Source organism: Chrysoperla carnea, chromosome 5 (assembly GCF_905475395.1).
Source record: "Chrysoperla carnea chromosome 5, inChrCarn1.1, whole genome shotgun sequence".
NCBI classification, from domain to species: Eukaryota; Metazoa; Arthropoda; class Insecta; order Neuroptera; family Chrysopidae; genus Chrysoperla; species Chrysoperla carnea.
Window position 1 is genome coordinate 4,091,972 of NC_058341.1, and position 19,867 is coordinate 4,111,838.

Genomic DNA, 19,867 nt, shown 5'->3' on the forward strand with positions numbered 1-19,867 from the left:
GAAAAATAAAGTTTTTTAATTAATTTTATTTATAGTCAATAACAAAATGGTGGAAGCGATGGGAAATCAAGTGAGTTTATAATCAATTTATTTATTAAAATGAGCTCTAAGTATTTCCTCTCGAATTATCCCTTCCAAACAAAACGTCTGTGTGTTATCGGTGGTCAAAATCTCTTTCCAAAATTCATTTTCGTAGTTTTGGAATCAAAATTAATTTGGAAAATGATTTTTATTCTAATTGAGCCTGTTCAGATCAGCGTGTATTTTTTGAAATTGTGGCAAATCTATTGAGTTTTTGAAAAAAAGTTTCAAACGGAAATTATTGGAAAATTTTTCTTTCTTAAATTTGCCAATGGACAAGTAAGCTAACAAAACTACAAGCCCTTTTATCTATGGTTGATATTTCTAACCGTGCCACACTTAGTACTAAAAATGATACATCTCTTCTTTTGGCAAGTCAATTAATATTCAATTAATCAAAAATGTAATTATTAAACATCAATAAGATAAAATCGTTACATTTAATAATCGGTGAATGTAACAACAAACCCCTTCCTCCATTCTCACTCTTGATAAAAACTCAAATCGTTTTTTTTTTCTAAACTCCACCCATATTTTATGCTATGTTTATGTCAGAAACACAAACTTTCTGGAAAGAAAGTCAATGTTTGCATCCCGAAAAACCAAAACCAAAATTTTGTAATGTTTTTACTTTTAAACTTTCATCATAGAATTTGTGGAGTAGCAAAAAAATTGTTTAGAAGATTTGACTCGAAATTCGAAACAGTTTTATATTAGTAAAATAGAATCTGTTCGCAAAGTTGTTGCGGCTATCACAGGACATTGGCTGGGCGGCAAGCATGCTGAACGTTTAGGCCTGGTAGTGTATCACGACTACTGCAAGAGCTGTCACAGTGTTGACTAGGAGGAGAGTTGAATGTCTCATCTTCTCTGTCACTGCCCAGCTCTTGTCATGAGGAGATGGACTTGAGCCAACCTATCTTTGACGACCTCTCCGACGAAAGTCCGTCGACGTCAAAGAAAATGTAAATTTTACTTATCAATGAATAATTTTACTTTATCAAAAAGTTATTGATGTGAGCCCCTAAGTACCATATTTATCACGACTCTAGTTTTGTGTATGTGTGAATATATGTCTATGAGATTTCTCCCCTCTTCTTATAACAGTGCGTCCCGTAAGCTGCGGTTTTTTAACTAAAATCTATTGCAGCTGTATTAGTTTATTTTTTTTACTCTTTAATATACTCCGTATGTGTTTGGATTTATTTGTAGTATAGGTTCAAAATATAATTTAAAAGGGAAGAAAAAGATTACACCGATTTAAAGCGATTACAGATTGTGTTTTGTTTCATCCAGTCTTCCTCTACAATTGCCTGAGTGTAAACAAATGTGAACTTGTGTGTGCGATTTTTCGAAAATAAATAAAATCATTTTTGACTTTTCACAATGGGAATTGGCGGTTGTGCGGCAATTATTAAAGTGATTGTAGTGCTATCAAATTTTATTTTTTGGGTAAGTGTATCTATTTTTTTTGTATTAAATAAATTTTTTTGGTATTGATTTTATTTGAAAAGTAGTAGGAAGGAATTCAATTGTTTTTCTATATAGTAATCTAGGAAACAAACCATTTTGATTGTGTGGTAGAAATAAATGAAGCATAGAACAGTTACGTTGAACATTGAGGAACGAATAAAGTGAGCGCATGCCATATAAATTATATATATATATATATTGTAAGCGACGCTGCCACTGGCCAACAATAACCTACATTACTCAAATAATAAGTACGCCCATGGATAGTTCACTATTTCGCCACAGTGAATCCATACTTAATAACCGAACTAATACGAACATACACGAACATTAATGAAGAAGTCGATAATCAATACGAGTGTAAGAAGGAAGCCATGTTGTTGAATAGAATATTTAATTTATTTAATTTTTGTATAATCATTTAATAATATAATTGTTTTCAATTAATAAGTGTTATTAAAGTGTAATACCCCTATCCTGACACCTCAACCCCCTTACAACCTCAGAAGTGGGATAAAAAATCCATTTTCACTCTAAAAAGTAAAAATTTTTTTTTCCCTCCATTTTTAACATCTCCGTCATCATACATTTTCCTCCAATTTTATTCGTGTTATGAATCCGGGATTCAATCGCTGGTGTATTTATCTGGGATAAATCAATAATGCCACCGAAAAAAGACAATAAAATGGACGAAGATGTCGCAAATGTTATCAGTGAGCTACAAAACCAATTGGTCAAAATGCGACTCGAATTGGATCTATTACATTCAAGTCAATCAACACCAAGAGTTCAAACCGAGCCTCAACAAGGTGAGTCAATCGATATTCTACACTCAATTATTCAACATTCACCGGAATCGTCAAAAACTATTCCCAATTTCGATCCACAAAGTACAACTGGACTTACACCAAAACAATGGATAGATGTTGTAGAAAATGTTTCAAAAATGTTCAAATGGAATGACACATTTACAATTCTACAAGCTAGTTCTAAACTTAAAGAAGCAGCGAAATACTGGTTCGACACCGTCAGAACTACTATAAATTCTTGGAAAGATTTTAAAAAGGAGTTCATTGCAAGTTTTCCAACCGTAATCGATGAAGCTGACATTCACGAACAACTTTCAAAACGCCGCAGACGCTTTAACGAATCAATAGAATCGTATGTTTACGAAACTGTTGCCCTAGCAAAACGTATCGAATTAAATGAACAAACAATTATAAAATACATAATTCGTGGCCTAAACGACAACGAATTAATAAAAATTATTTCGCTAAACAACTATAAATCTCACCGCGAAATACTCGCACACATAAAAAAATATGAATCGCTAACTAAATGCAATAAAAGTGATCATAATTACTCCAGTAACTCAAAACAAAATTATAAATTAACAGAAAATTTAAATCAAAACAAACCTCAAGCTATTACTAAAAATATTACTAATAATAAAAGTGAAAAATGTCCTAATTGTCTAGAACCTGGACACACAGTGGGACGTTGCCCTCAAATAAAGTGTTTTAAGTGTCTTAAAAACGGACATTTAGCCAGAAATTGTTTAATAACAAACAACAATAATAAAAACAAAGTTTCAAACGATCAAACTAAAAATAATAGTGATGACTCAACAACAACCGTAAATATGGTTCAAACAAAAAACGTTCAATCAAAAAACTTTATCAAAAACATTTGTGTTAACAACGAAACTATCGAAGCACTCATAGACAGTGGTAGTGATATTAGTTTAATGACAATAGAATGTGCTAATAAACTTAAAATATATTTTTCAAAAGATATAGTAAATCAACGAAACATAAGTGGTTTAAATTCATCAAACACGCGAACACTAGGTGTAACGTACTTACCTATAATCATCGACAACAATGAAGTTGAAGCAAGAATTAACATAGTGCCTATGGGAGTTATACCGCATAATGTTATTCTTGGTGCAGATTTCTTAAGTTTACCTAACATTATTTTCCAATATTCTAACGGAAATTGTTCAATCAAAACAAAAAATGAAAATGAAAATACCACATTCAGTGATCCACATCAACTTAGTGAATATGAAAGCGAAATTTCATCCATCATGTCTATAAATATCGATGAAGATTCTACTCAAAATCATGATATAATAATCAATGAACAAGTTGACAGTAAAACGAAACAAGAAATTTCATCTATAATTAGTGATTATCATTTAAAAGTGCATAATAAATCAAAATCATTTGAAGATCCACCGGACTTTGAAATGACAATTCAATTAAATTCAAGTGAACCTATTTTTTTTAGGCCCAGAAGATTAGCGTATTCCGAAAGACGTATCGTCCAAAATATCGTCGACGAACTACTCAAGGAAAATATAATTAGACCCAGCAAGTCAAATTATGCAAGCCCAATAGTACTAGTTGAAAAGAAAAACGGTGAAAAACGCATGTGTGTCGATTACCGCGCTTTAAATAAAATCACAGTTAAGGACAAATATCCTTTACCGTTAATTAACGACCAAATAGATCGTCTCAAAAGTGCAAATTATTTCACAACACTAGATTTAAAAAACGGATTTTTCCACGTAAAAATGGCTGAAAATTCAAAAAAGTATACTGCTTTCGTAACTCCGGACGGTTTTTACGAGTATAATCGTATGTGTTTCGGCTTATGTAACAGTCCCTCTTTTTTTCAACGTTATATTAATTTTATTTTCGACAAACAAATTCGACTTGGACACGTACTTACGTATATGGACGATTTATTAATTCCCTCGCGTGACATACCCGAAGGAATAACTAGATTAAAAGAAATATTCAACGTAATAAATAATTATAAACTCATTTTACGAATGGACAAATGCAGATTTCTTATGTCCAGTATAGACTATCTGGGATTCACAATTAGTGCAAATACTGTTTCACCCGGTACTTTTAAAACAGCTGCTATTTCAAAGTTTCCGCAGCCACAAAGTGTCAAAGATATCCAAAGATTTCTCGGTTTAACAGGATTCTTTAGACGTTTTATTCAGGATTATTCCATCATAGTAAAACCTCTAACAAATCTCCTAAAAAATAACTCTAAATTTCAATTTGGTAAAAATGAGTTACACGCGTTTAATACAATAAAAAATTTATTAATTACAAAACCTGTTCTTCGCATTTATGATCCAAACGCAGAAACAGAACTACACACGGACGCAAGCGCAAAGGGTTATGGCGCGATCCTCCTTCAAAAACAAACTGACAATCAGTTTCACCCAATTTATTATATGTCAACTATGACATCCGAAAACGAATCAAAATATTGCTCATTCGAACTCGAAATGCTAGCTGTCGTCAAAGCTGTTGAAAAATTTCGTGTTTATTTACTTGGAATTCATTTTAAGTTAGTAACCGACTGTAATTCTTTAAAATTAGCTATTTCAAAAAAGGATATCAATCCACGAATAGCCCGATGGATTTTAACTTTATCCGAATTTCATTATACTATCGAACACCGTAGTGGTACTCGAATGTCACACGTCGATGCATTAAGTAGATGCATGCTAATCGATGCTGAAGACCCTATACTAAATTCAATACGAATCCTTCAAAACAAAGATCACGAGATCAAAAATATTAAAGAATCTATTATAAACGGAACAAACTCAGATAATAATTTCGAATTATATGCTGATATAGTTTGCAGAAAAGTGAACGATAAAATATTATTTTTCATACCCAGAGCTATGCGCAGATCAATTGTCGAAATTGCACACGACAAAAATGGTCATTTTGGTTTAGACAAAACAATGGAATTTCTCAAAAATTCATACTGGTTTCAAAATATGCGCAAATACGTGCGTAAACACATCGAAAATTGTGTCAAATGTTTAACCTTTAACAAACCAACCGGTAAAAAAGAAGTTACTTTACACAGTATTGATAAAGGTACACAACCCTTTACTATGGTACACGTAGACCACCTAGGTCCCTTACAACGGACGAGGACCGGACATAAACACATTTTAGTTTTAATTGACGGTTACACTAAATTCATAATAATACGACCGACAAAATCAACATCAAGTTTAGAAGTAATAAACATTTTAAACGAAATATTCTCAATATTTGGAAACCCCGAACAATTAATGTCCGACCGCGGATCATGTTTTACTTCACAAGATTTTGAAAATTTTCTTAGTAATGAAAATATTAAACACATAAAAAATGCAGTGGCAACTCCACGTGCAAATGGTCAATGTGAACGTTACAATCGTACGATCATGACTGTACTACTAAAAATCTCCGAAACCGATAACTGGGATAAAAAACTACCGGAAATTCAAAAATATTTCAATCGTAATATCCAAAAAAGCATTGGAACGACTCCATGTAAAATGATGTTTGGATTCGAATTACGTGGAGGTGATGATCAAATTCTACGAGACTTAGTTAATTCGATAAATACGGATCAACAAACCGAAGATTTTAATTTAAATACAATCCGCGAACGCGCTGAACAAAAAATTAAACGTTCTCAGGAAATAAATGAACGTCTTTACAATTCACATACACGACCACCCCGAAAATTTAATTGTGGTGATCTCGTTATGATAAAACGTACTAATCCAGTAGCAGGCGCTAGTCAAAAAATGTTACCGCGCTATTTAGGTCCCTACATTATAAAGTCTGTCCTAGGAAATGATAGATACGTGGTGGAAGACACCCCCGGAGCGCAACATACAAACAGATTTTTCTCAAGCATTATGTCATCAGACAAACTCAAGAATTATTCAGCAAGTGTTTCAACCTCATCAAGTGATGCTGAAACCGACACGGATGAGGACATCCGTAATATCAGGACGGCCGAAGCTGTAAGCGACGCTGCCACTGGCCAACAATAACCTACATTACTCAAATAATAAGTACGCCCATGGATAGTTCACTATTTCGCCACAGTGAATCCATACTTAATAACCGAACTAATACGAACATACACGAACATTAATGAAGAAGTCGATAATCAATACGAGTGTAAGAAGGAAGCCATGTTGTTGAATAGAATATTTAATTTATTTAATTTTTGTATAATCATTTAATAATATAATTGTTTTCAATTAATAAGTGTTATTAAAGTGTAATACCCCTATCCTGACACCTCAACCCCCTTACAATATATATATATATATATATATATATATATATATATTATTAATGTATTCCATAAACGCACTATTTCTCACATTTCCTGTCACTCTAGGTATACATGAATTCATATGAAATGCACTTTACGTCATAACTGTTTATTATTTTTATTGTAAATTCGAAATTTGCTTCTAAAGATGACAATTTTGACGAAATATTCTCATATAGAACTCGATAATATAACACAATAATCGAGAATACTATTTTTTAAATTAAAAATTAATAAATATTAAAATAATTGAATTGAAAATGCAAAAAAATCATGGGTTCATGTTGGGCTTTTATATTTTTACGTTACGGTATCCTAAAATTTTGACTTATAAATAATTTTCAAGTGGCGTAAAAGTATAATGTTTTGTTTTTATGTGAAAAATATAAAAAAAAATTACGGTTACTGGGGTGATGATGACATTGTTTTGAACAAATTTTTCGATATCTAGATTTTGATATATTACCGAAAATTTATGGTCTTTTTATGAGCACGTTGCCTGTGGTAACACAGTAGAAAATTTGAAGCACAAATAATAATCAAAAGAATTTAAATAAAAAAGAAAGAAAAACAGTGACGGATTTTAAGAAAAAGACTGAGTGGGCAAAATTCATCAATGGGGCCTTTTTTTAAGTACTTGTTGCTTTGGGACTTGGGCTTTTCCCCCTTTGTTTTTTAGTTTTCGTAAATGTACTTTGCGCCTCCTTGGGGTGTCCTATTTGGGGGACGGTTTTTTTTTTGTGGTATATTGAGAATAAACTTTTGTTGTTTGCGGTACTGAATCCTAAATTTTGACATAATAATATGAATAATAATAATTATTTATTATGCATTTCCTGAATTTAAAATTTGAAGTGGATGAACATATAAAAGATTGTTAAAGAAACAGAGCAGACCAAACCAGATGTGTGACCTGATTTTAAATAGATTCTCTTGTTTATTTTAAAACCATTTATTTGCATTTGAAAGTCTAATGTCTGGAATTTTATTATCTAGATACTTTATGTTAAAAATAGTCATTTCAAAATCTATTGTTTACTTTTCACAAATTTTAAGTTTTTGATGATATTGGACAGCATAAGAATTTCATGCGCAGGAGCTGCGTTAACTAACGAATTCCCCCAGAGAATACATTTTTCTTAAAATCGTATAATATTGCATTCCTTCGGCAATTCGCTAAAAGTCATCTCAATTTATTTATATTACTTATCGATGGTAGAACCATAGTGATCCAAGTACCATTTTTCTTAAGATTTTAGCGTGTAGTAGAAGTATCATTTTTCATGATTTCTCGAGGAATAAAGCCAAAATGACCGTTATATACAACAACATTCTCAAAATTTCCTTAAACTTTTTCAAACTAAAATATTCCACAGTTAATTATTTTCCCCAAAACCACAATCATATCACATTCCGGAAATCCATTTAACCAATACATTTCCGTTTAAAATAAAATTTATCACTTTATGATGCGATTTTATTGCGGTTAATATTTATAAAATTTGGCTAGAAATTAGAATCATGCATATATCAAATCTACGGGCAATTAAATTGAAAAATCCTTCGCTATTCCCAGGTCTGATCATATTCGAAATAAGAAACTATTCCCCATTTATTCCAGATAAGGATAGGATTCTTATAGTGCTTAGGATTTACTATCCACTTATCAGATGCAATTTATTTATTACTGAGAATGTAACAAACTGAATATGGTAAAAGATTTTTTTTTTTAAACATATTGTAATATTGTATTATAAATACAACCTTAAGTAAATAGGGCATTTTTAACCTCTAATAAAATTGAAGAAAAATCTTATCTGTATTTATCGATAGTCAATATTAATGAAAATATCTTTTTGGTTAATTAAAAATTGTTGATTTAGGATGAAGTAATCTGTAAATTGTTCCCAAAAAAAAAATGAGTTTTTGGAAATAGTTTAGACTTACTTTTCAAATTTTGAGGATTCTGTTAGAACTTGGTAAAATTAGACGAAAATTAAGAGTAAAATTTTTTTGATATATACCATAGTTTTTGAATTGAAATATTGATGCCTAAAGATTTACAGAAAATCACTTGTTGAAGAAATAACCCACAAATGCCATTCATTTCATCACTTTAAAATTAGTTTTCCAAATTAATCTTTAAAAAATTAGCCTTGTTACATAATAAAGCATACCTTTAATTAACCTGTTTATAAAAGGCATTAATGAGAATGCATATACATGATTCAAAGATGATCCTAAGTGATTTTTTGGAAATGCTCCAAAGATACTGCTACATTTTATGACTTATAAAAAGTGCAAAATTTACGTACATCCAAATATATTACATAAGCCAAAGAGATTCATTTACATATTATTGTAAGTAGTTAAATGCAAAATAAAGATTTAAAATTCAATTTTAATAATTATTTATGCAAAAAATTACAACAAAAATAAAACTATTCATAATAAAATTTATATTAGGCATACACAAATCCATATTAAGCCAACTTAACAACAATTTTTTTGTACTTTTATTTTATTATAAATCGTAAAAATACATAAACAAAAGAACGAACCAAAGTTAAGTTTAAGAAAAAAACAATTGAACATCACCAAAAGACCTGGAAGACTGGTCCTGCCTACATATTTATGCATTTATGTAACTACAAGTATTTGTTTTATTTTTATATATTTATAGCTTTATAGCCAGCCATCTCCGTGGCTTGGGTATGAAGTTTGCCCACTTTAAATAAGAAATATATTATGTATTCATAATCCGATTTACTTTACGTGTGGGTCTTTGAGAAAAAAATAAACTTAGTAGACAGGATTTTTTATTTTATCGATAACACCTCGTTGTGAATATTTCAAGATAACGTTCTTTTTTAGTTAATCTTAGCAAGGCCACAAACAGAAAAAATCATGAAATGAGGATACTTTCGGTAGTATAAAATAAATTATGAAATTTATTATTATTATGAAATGAAGAACACCTTGTATACATTTTTTTTTACATAATTTTGCCTGACTATTATAAATTTTGAAAAAATGATTATCAAGAATGAAGGCAGAGTCTTTATGACATGAACCAGAACAAAATAAAATGTCTTCAGTCTTTGTTATTTTATTATCAACAAACAATTATTATGTTTTTCGTAGAAATGTGTGATTCTTATCACCATGTTCTTCATTCTCGTAACAAAATAACAAAACTTCATGTATACGTTTTTTAAATAAAACACATTAAAAAAAAAAACACATAAAATTTATGATACCTAGTTATTAAAATAATAGCCAACGAAAAACGTGTTTTTATTATGTTTTCTAAATAATTTGTTTTTGTTTACCAAAACATTAAAGAAGTTATCTAGAATTCTTCGAATTTATAAAATGAGCAAGCATCTTTGTTTAAAAAACTATTATAACAGACAATTTTATTTAAAAACAATGATAATAAACAATTGACTGAGTTACTTGTAGAAATACTATGTATCGAAAGTTTTGAATGTCAGTACTTGCCCGTGAAAGAGAGAAGGTTTTCGTCTGTGCAATTTTACGTTGAAAAAAATTCAAAACGAATTTTTCCTATTCTATAAAGTTCAATTTTAATAATTACTAATAAATTCGTTAATAATTATAAATGATTTATTTTTAAAAGATGATTCTCATATTTTGACATAACTATATAAATATTTATTAGATATAATGATCCAATTTTGGCATAAGTATTAAATTTATTAGATCATCCATTATTGTTAAGTATTATTTATTCTTAAAAAGAATCTTATAATAATATTATTATTAGTAACCTTGAAATATTTTATTATTTAAATTAATTTTTTGTATCTTATATATAAACATAGATGTGTATATCATAAAATAGATAGCTAACGTATATTTTGGAGTTGAAACTTCGGGAAATCTATTAGTTTATGAGAGAAAGCATCAATCAAGAAACTTTGGCAATTGGTTTAAAAATACTATATTTTACGAATAGAATAATTTGATCAGCATCCTGAACAGGAAATGGTAGTAATCTTGCCTTAGAATAAACATCTCTGTATTTAATACAAACAACATTTGTATGTAGTTAATTTTCTATTACGAATTGAAAAACAAAAATACAATCGTAAAAAAATATATTAAAAATAGAATTATTTTAAAATCTAAATTCGTTCTAATACTATAAGACCATTCATAAAAATTATTATTCATGCATTTGGCAGAAAACCGTGACACTAAAGCAGCCCATACACATTCAATATTTTTACACTTTAGGAGCTTATTTACTTTCTTTTTACCCGACTTTTACTCATTTTTTAGTCAGTTGAAAAAAAAAATTGAATAATTTAAAATGCAATATATACGATTTTAAGAAAAATGTGTTATTTTTCAATATCCGAGGAAATTAGCTTAGCTAACGCAGCTTCTACGCTACGAAATTTTTTTTTTAATAAGCGTGAAAAGAATTCATGTGATGTCCACATTAATTATGACGTAAAGTTTCATTTGTTACAAATAAAATATATAATTTGTAATTTGCTTAACAACACAAAATAAATATTCATAACATTTCAATTGAGATTGAAAAAACAGATAGGATTGACTTGACGAGTTGTGACTATGTGAGCTTCATTTCTTGTTCATTTTATGTTTAGTGTGGCGAAAGCTATTTAAAGCTAAGTTTACACATTCAACAACAGAATATTTTAACACCTTCAAAAACTCTTAAAATTAGAAGACAAGAAAATACTAATTTTTCTATTGTTCGTCTCAAAATCCATTCGCAGAGCTAATCCAAATCATAAAGAAAATATTTTCGATTTAAGATAGTACAAGCGCCAACGCTATAATAGACTCATATGCTTGAAATTATTTGTAACTTATTTTCAACGTTGATGATGAATTTTGTTTTAACTTCATGAATGAAGACGAAAAATAAGAATAAAATTTTTCGATATGTGCCTTGATTTTCGAAATATCGAATGCTAAAAAGTTAAACAAAATTTTCATATACTTGTTTACATTTGTGTACCGTCCTCATACATCCTTAAATAGTCGGGTACAGCGGGCTTTTTTTTTTGTTTTAATTTCCACCGACATATTTTCGAGACTCTTTTGCCCCAATTACACTAGAAAAAAAAATCCGATGTAAGTTCTTAATGAATATTCTTTCATATATCGTAATTTTTTTAGTTCCCAACTATTAATTGTATCGTGTAAACTGAGCTTTATATTTAGTTTGTTCATTTGATAGTAAAGTTATTTATCAGTGTTGCTTAGCAACTCAAGCACAATAAAAAAAAGTAAATAAATTGGGTGGTGAAGACTGTGAAGAGTGACGTTGGCGTAGCTAACGGGGGAAAAAGGATGGGCAAAGCCAACCCTAGAAAAAATTCTTTTCAATTTTACCCGACAAGTATCGATTTATCGAAACTATGTAAAATACAAATAATTGAAAAGCATATTTTTTCCTCGATACTGAGAATATTTTGGGGGCTGCTAACTGATTGTCCACCTTAAGAAGAGTCTTTAGATACGCCAATGAAAACTATCCTTTTTAAAAACATTTTTACATTTACATTTGAGAAAAAACAACTTTTTTTATAATAAACAAAAAAAAAAATTCTACGAATCAATTTATCCAGGCATTAACAAAATAACTATTTCCATATAATTTTATTTATTATCAACATCCTAGTTATATTAGTTACTATTCGCTCCGAGCGTGAATTTCGTTTCCATGACAACGATACACTACTTTAATTATAGAATTAATGGATGCATATATAATTGTGTGGATTGCATTGAAAACTTACATTTAAAATTTAATATTCTTGTTTCACAAATTTAAATAAATAATTACGATAATTAACATTTGAAAAATAATATTTGTACAATTTGATTTCTTATTTTCACAATTTTTAATGCATTAAGTTTAATTAATTAGTGTTTTTCAATCATTTTAATTTGACAGTTTCTATATCATTAACATGTAAAGAATTGCAAATTAGTCATAACAGCCCACTTTATCTCCAAAATTTTTCACTTAAAGCGCTGGCATCGATTTTATTATCCCTACCATGACTACGCACACAACGAATAGCAACCGCTAGGGTATCATTTGTAGTATATAAATATACATAGGCAAACTGCATTACACAATTATTACACAGAAGTAATATTGTTTTCAAATTCCTAGAATGACCGGGAATACTATTTGTAGAATGTCAATGACAATTCATTTTATGCAGAAGAGCATAAATTGAGTTAAAATTTTTTATTCCTATTTTGATTCAATTATAATAGATTGAAAGAGGGATGCGTTAACGAAAATAAACAATTAACTGAGTTAATTGTTCAATCAAAAAATAATTTATACGTTCTGACATCTTCGGGTTTCTTGCAAGGTTTAGACAAATCGACTGACGTCAGAATCATCAAAATCGGTCCATGCGTTTGGTCTCTAGTGTACCACATAGGAACAGGCACAGACTGATAAACACATTACCATTCCTTTGCGTTGTTCAGTCGGGTAAAAAGGCGAAATGATACGCGGCAATGCAACTTACTGAAATGCGATAACTCGAATGGACAGGTGTGTCATTCGAATTAACTGGTATTCGGATTGACAAAGTCCTTCTGTGCTTGAATAATTTAATCAAATGTGCATTATTCGGTATTTGTTCAAAAAAAAATCGCAATTTTGTCTTATTAATCGAAAATAAATGATTTGAGTTTGTTTCTAATGAAATAAATTGTTGAACTAGAATCATTTCTATAAATATTTCTGTATAAAATATAAATTTTACATCTATTTCTGTCATACTAATTCAATCATATAACTTTATCTCTATTTTCAATAAAATTATTATTTATTGATCGTTAGAAATACAAGCGCAAACAAATTAATGAGAATTCTATTTTCATTTCCTGTCGTACCTGGCAACTTTGATCATGTTAGTATTTATGAAAACGTTTAAAGTTGTTTTTCGAGACGGAGAATATCCATAAAACATACAAATTTTTTGCAATACCGTGAATGAATAATCAAAAATTTACAATAAACGAACAAGCCTAGTCAAAAATAAAAAGATATTGGCAGCGAACTGCGAAGGTCGTGGGGACTCCCGTGTCATATTTCGTCACATTATTGATTGCGTGAACTCATCCCTCATTCTTAGATCTCTTGATGTCAGACGACTGACTATTTCAAAAATGTTCTAATTTAGAAAAAAAATATAAAATATATAAAAGCTATTTATATCAATTTAGACAAATGATAGCAATAATAAAATTTAATAAACACTTATTACGTTATTTTAACTTAAATTAAAATTATTTTTTCGTTGCCATCATCGTGAGATGAATCATATAGACACCACCCACTCAAATTGACGTAATATCGAATTTAAAAACTATTAAGCTATTTTTAAACACAATCATTACTTCTTAAAAACGTGATAGATTCGTCAATATATACAGTTCCAAAAAAAAATTATTTCTAAAAATATCCTAAAGGCGGAAATATACATGCCAGAAAAAGTATCCACAATGGTTTCAGTTTGCTTAAGGTGTATTTTCATGATGACGCTCGACATAGCGTCAAATTAAAAAGCTAAACAAATGTTTAGCTTCCAGAAAAACAATTGAATTTATTGTTTGCCAATTTTCTTTTATGTAAATGTAATTATTTTATAAAATTTTCTTCTTTAGATAATTGGTATAGCGCTAACAGCGTTAGCGATATGGGTCCTAACAGATCGAACGGATCTACAAACATTCGATAAAAATTACACAGTTGGTTCATACATTTTATTAATCGCTGGTATTTTAATTGTGATCGTGTCATTCTTCGGCTGTTGTGGGGCATTTAAGGAATCCCGATGTCTGTTAATTGCAGTAAGTATATTTTTTTAAGTAAGATAACATAAATCAAACTGAAAAATTTGTTATTCGATTTACAATCGAGTATCTCGGAAATTTGAATGTTGAGGCCTTCTTCTATCTCATTTCCGAAATATACAATAGAGAAGTTGAATTAATTTTTTTGCCACAAATTCATATAGAGTTCATATAAAATTATATTATAATATTGTAAAAACAAGTTGAGAAACAAACTGTTATTTTATAATTTCTTCGTGCGATGGCGTTACTACAGCGATATGTTGACGTCACCGTTGTTTGAATTTACTTTCAACTTTTCTATTGTTTCTAAATTTTATATATTCTTACAATGTACTAATTTTGTTTATATTCTAGTTTTCTAGTTGTTTACTGGTAATAATCGTCTTAGAATTATCAGCTGGCATTTGGGCTGATTATAATAAAGAACGTTTGGAGCCGTATTTACGTAAACAAGCGCAGAAAACAATTGAAGATGATTATTGGACACAAGAATTGTCACGTAAAGCATTTAATTCAATTCAAGCGAATGTAAGTGTTCACTTTCGAGCAAACGTGTAAATCTCGAAAGTATAATAAAAACTAATTTGATTTATAGCTGGAATGTTGTGGAGGAGAAGGTCCACAAGATTGGGCCCGGAGTAAAAATGGTGTACTCGAATTGAGTGTGACGTCAAACACAGAATATGAAATTCCAACAAGTTGTTGTGTACACAGCATCCAAGTCGATCAGTGTGAGAAAGATAGACATATTAGAAATGGAGCGATTAATTACGCATCAATTTACAAAGCAGTAAGTAAAGATATTTTTGATAACAAAATCGTAACCAGTTTCGTGTCTGTATGGGAAATGCAGTTTTTTAATCCTTTCTAATAATGCAGTGATCATTTTAAGTTCAGATATGCTGGAAAATCATTAAAAGTGGAACATAAAAAATAACAAAATGAGATAATTCGCTATTATTTGTTTTGAATTTTAATAACAAAATTTTGTGTTTTTTTAGGGTTGTACTGTAAAAATAATAAAATACTTGAAAGATCTGACAACGTGGATAATGATTGTGGGCTTCACGTTAGCTGCCCTTCAATTTATTGGAATTATTTTCGCTTGCATACTAATCAATGCAATCAAATCATCTGATCAATATAAAGCCTAATAGATTCGTTTGTTCGTTTTACCAAAGATTTTAAATCTCACAATGTAAGTAAACTTTGAAATCATATTTTCTTTTTTCCAGCTCATTTAAGGACGTACGACAGTCCTGTGCTACCTTGCCAAATAACAAATTAAAATAACATTTTGTTTTCAGCAGTACGTGATAAAAAAAATAATGCAAAGCCAGTACCACCTGTATGCAAACAAAGTGCAAGAATACAAATATAAAAATTCTTAAATCAGCATATTCAAAAAATAATAAGAATCTCTTAAATATATTTTCAAAAGGAAATATTCTTACAAAAGAAAAAAACTACTTTTCATGACAAATAGGTATTTTTTACTCCATTGTGATGATTTTATGTTTTTATTTTTTATAATTTAAAAAAAAAAATTTATGTACCTGGACCAAAAAAAATAATAACAAATGTTTTTTTAGGTTATAAATAAATCTTTGAATTTGTACCATAAACCTATTTTACATACATTGGGCTGGGTTATTTATGAGAGCCACATTGTATATGTTTAAGTCAAAATACATTTTGGAAAACTTATTTTATTAAGGGTAGAAATTGGAGAGTACAAAAATTCCGCCAAATCACTTCTTGCTCTACGAAAATTCAGTTTGTTAGAAATCCGGGATAGAAAACACCTGCGATCCAAACCCCTCCCAAGTAGAAGGGTTGATCGAATAAAACATCAACCAGGAATTCGGGGACACAAAATTCTGTACAAAAACCTCTCGAATTTCTGTTCTCAATAAAATAACTTGCGTTGAATACTTAAGCAATGTTCGAGCCTTGTCACATAAATTATCCAAACTTTTTTGGAAGACAACGCAGTTCAGTGAAAATAGGTTTATGAAATTTTAATATGATGTAGAATTTTTTATTAAAATAGCGGCCATTAATATTTTAGTCATCAGTGTGACGTCACAATATTTTAACTTGAGCTGTAAAATCGCACGTCAAATAATTGGTATAACTCAATTTTTATATAGTTTGATCTCACTGTGTGTTTTCGTATTTTTCGTACACATCAATCAATGCAAGATAGCAGGATTTAGATTGAATTAGTAGAGCCAGAAAACAATAAAATAGGCCCGTATAAGGGGACAAATAAGACTTCACATTCAGATTAACAACTTAGCGAAGAATCGTTAAGCGATAAGCCAACAAACTAGGCATGTATTGGAGACAAGTAAGGTTTCCCGATCAAAGGATTAAATACGATGGAAGAATTACGCGCCGTTGTCTTAACCAACAGCTGAGGAAGTTACGGTTTCACTATTTTGTTGCTAATTGTATTGTACTGTATTATATTTCCAGTCGAGGAAGTTTACGATTTCAGAATTTTATTGCCAACATGAGTTATACCTCATTCGACAAGAATTTAATAAACTTAAAGAAATTTTTGGATTGATATTTAATATTATTTAGATGTTCGTAAGAGTCGATTTTTTTAATCGGCGAAAATTTTTATGCACTTGTTTTTTTGTAAAACCTAGTCAGTAAGATTAACGGCAAAATCAATATATATATCATTCGAATTAACCTCTTTCACATTTTGGGTTAGATTTAAAAGTTTTTCAGCTAAGGGACACTAAAGATTCCAAAAATGACATAAAACCTAAAATTTTATACCTAAGAATGTGAAAGGAGGCGAATTCGAGAAAAGAAAATCGTGTCGTAATATTCACACGAAATATCGTGCGAATAATTTTTTGAAATAATTTATAAATGTCTGTTGTATTTTAGAAAAACCTTTAAACACACAAAAAAAAGAACTGATTTATATAAAGGAACTTATTAATATGCAAGGTATCTCAAAAGTCGCCTATTTGAGTGACTTTTGAGATACTCTGTGTATTTTATATATGCTAGATCTGTTAAACAATTTATAGTATTATATTAAAAAAATAATCTTATATATACGTACAACTTTTTTTATACAAAAAAAAAAAGGATTTTTTCTCTTACGTGAGTATCCATAAACCACGTGACCGGATCAAGACGACAGGGAGGTGATTAGTTCAAAAGCCACGGTGAGCTGCGTCAAGACAAGGGTGGCTATGGTGGGATAATAAAGGCTATATGGTGGGAAGGAGGGAAGGAGGGATTCGTAAGAAGTTGGAATTGAGTCACGTAGTTCATGGGTACTCCCTAAATTTTGATATCTGTAAGTGTTCTGACAATTATTATACACATGTAGATTATTTTTCGATGATCCTATTTACAAGGAATTGTTTTTTTTTCTATTCTTATTTATTCCAAAACTTATATACACCTTAGAAAAATTTGTAACACAACGTTTGAGCTTTTAATTCTAAGAAACCTGACTTTGAAATTATTTCGTATTCATCAATGTTTCGAGTTAAATTTAAACTCGAAAGATAATTTCGTTGATTACAAACTTGAATAAATAAACTACTTAGGATTTTGATAACAATTTTCAAGAAATTAATTAACTGCTCCGAATTTAAAAAGAAAAACTGCAATCGTGACACATTTTTTATAATTTTTCTAACAAAATGATCGATAATAATTCTTAATACATATTGTAGATAATCGAAAAAATATATTAAAAATTTTCAAAAAAACGTTTTCATTATAGTTACGAATATTTCTACTAAAAATGGAAAAATTCGATTTCCATACTGAATGATTTTTTGAACATAAAAAAAGGGTAATCTAAAAAATGTTTTAAAAAAATATTAATAATTGTAAATTAAAATTGTTCGATTTTTTTTTATAATAGTATTTCAAATGTCGAATAGTTATTGAAAAAATAAATATTTATTTTCTAGTCAAATTTATAGGTCGGTTCTAAATAAACGAGGGAACTTTTGGGCGTTTATTCGATTTGTAATCGAAGTACCGGGGCGAATTTATTCTGCCAACGATAAGAGCTGTATCTCAGGTTGATGAGAAAACAAAATTTCTTTCTGCAGATGATTTACGACGAGAAGAAACGGAGAATTTATATAAATGTGTTTTTTTAGAGGGATTTCTGCAAATTTTTTCCAAATATCAATATAGTCACCGTTGTTCTCAAATTCGATACATACTTTCCTCAAATCCTTAGAAATATTGGAGAAATCGGTTGTCCAATTAAAGAGATTTGAACGTTTAAAAAGTCTCCCATTATTAGAACTGTACCTATTTAAAAAAAAAACAGTTTGACTTTGAACTTCCATGACCTTTCGATAATGTCCTTTTGTCATTTGAATTTTATATATTTATAAATGTGTAGAGTGTTTTTACAAAACACTACTTTGTAACAATTTTTTATATGTTTTACAAAACAGGACAAAAGTTAACCAATATTGTGTATATGAAGAAAATATTAAGAAAATTTTACCATAAATTATTAAGAAAAACAACAAATTTTATTGTATTTAAGAAAAAAAATTGTTTTATTAAAAATATATATATATAAAAGTACAAAAAAAAATTTAATAAATTATGAGTTGGTCGTTCTTTATTTAATTTTCATTTCTTTTCTTTTTTTAAATACGTAAGTGAAAAGCGTTTAAGTACACAGAAATAATGCTAAGTACAGGAAGAATGTACTAAAAATCATTTTACCGGGAAATAATTCAAGGAAGGTATCTTCTTGTATAAGAACCCAATATACCAGTCATTCCTAAATTGGTCTATATTGACCCTTTGAGTCGATTCAAAGACGAAAGGAGTCTACGGTATCGAAAACAAGAATAAGGGATCCACATAACTGAGGAAGGACAGATTCGATCAACGCTGGAACTTGAACAACGTTTAGTGGCTAGGTTGGTAAAGCTACGGCTATAAAATATGGAGGTTGATGGAGAAACTAGAAAAAAGAATGGAAATTTACAGTCGTGGTGTTGGTAGATCATTATGAAGGGTGTGTAGTCGATACAAGACAGATAAGACAACGAATATCGTGCTAAGCAGAATCTAGAATGTAAACTACAAAGAAATCAATCTAGAACAAATTAACGAAGAACCGTTGAACGAGAAAGCAACGAATTAGATCTGCATTGGGAACAAATAAGACTTCACAATCAAAGGATTTAATAAGGTCGAAGAATTTGGTGGACGTCCTATGCTGCTGACTTGA

The 19,867-nt window shown here is 29.6% G+C and overlaps 1 protein-coding gene across 2 annotated transcripts; it reads left to right on the plus strand.

Moving 5' to 3' along the window:
- Positions 1 to 1,250: 1,250 nt before the first annotated feature.
- On the plus strand, positions 1,251 to 18,257 carry LOC123300979 (CD151 antigen-like). Of its 2 annotated transcripts, none has more exons than XM_044883677.1 (6): positions 1,251 to 1,533; positions 14,422 to 14,607; positions 14,968 to 15,141; positions 15,209 to 15,403; positions 15,615 to 15,811; positions 15,921 to 18,257. In XM_044883677.1, the coding sequence occupies exons 1-5, from the start codon at positions 1,468 to 1,470 to the stop codon at positions 15,765 to 15,767; spliced, it is 774 nt and encodes a 257-aa protein (XP_044739612.1). In that variant the 5' UTR covers positions 1,251 to 1,467; the 3' UTR covers positions 15,768 to 15,811; positions 15,921 to 18,257. The 2 variants fall into 2 exon arrangements, with proteins under 2 accessions (XP_044739612.1, XP_044739611.1); XM_044883676.1 differs by having other exon boundaries at positions 15,924 to 18,257.
- The last annotated feature ends 1,610 nt before the right edge of the window (positions 18,258 to 19,867 follow it).

What these genes read in the sequence shown, in the direction of transcription:
- LOC123300979 (XM_044883677.1), top strand. Translation starts at nt 1,468, where the DNA reads ATGGGAATTGGCGGTTGTGCGGCAATTATTAAAGTGATTGTAGTGCTA. An exon ending in TTAATTCAATTCAAGCGAAT is followed by an intron (nt 15,142 to 15,208) that starts GTAAGTGTTCAC and finishes TTTGATTTATAG; the next exon opens with CTGGAATGTTGTGGAGGAGA. An exon ending in ACGCATCAATTTACAAAGCA is followed by an intron (nt 15,404 to 15,614) that starts GTAAGTAAAGAT and finishes GTGTTTTTTTAG; the next exon opens with GGTTGTACTGTAAAAATAAT.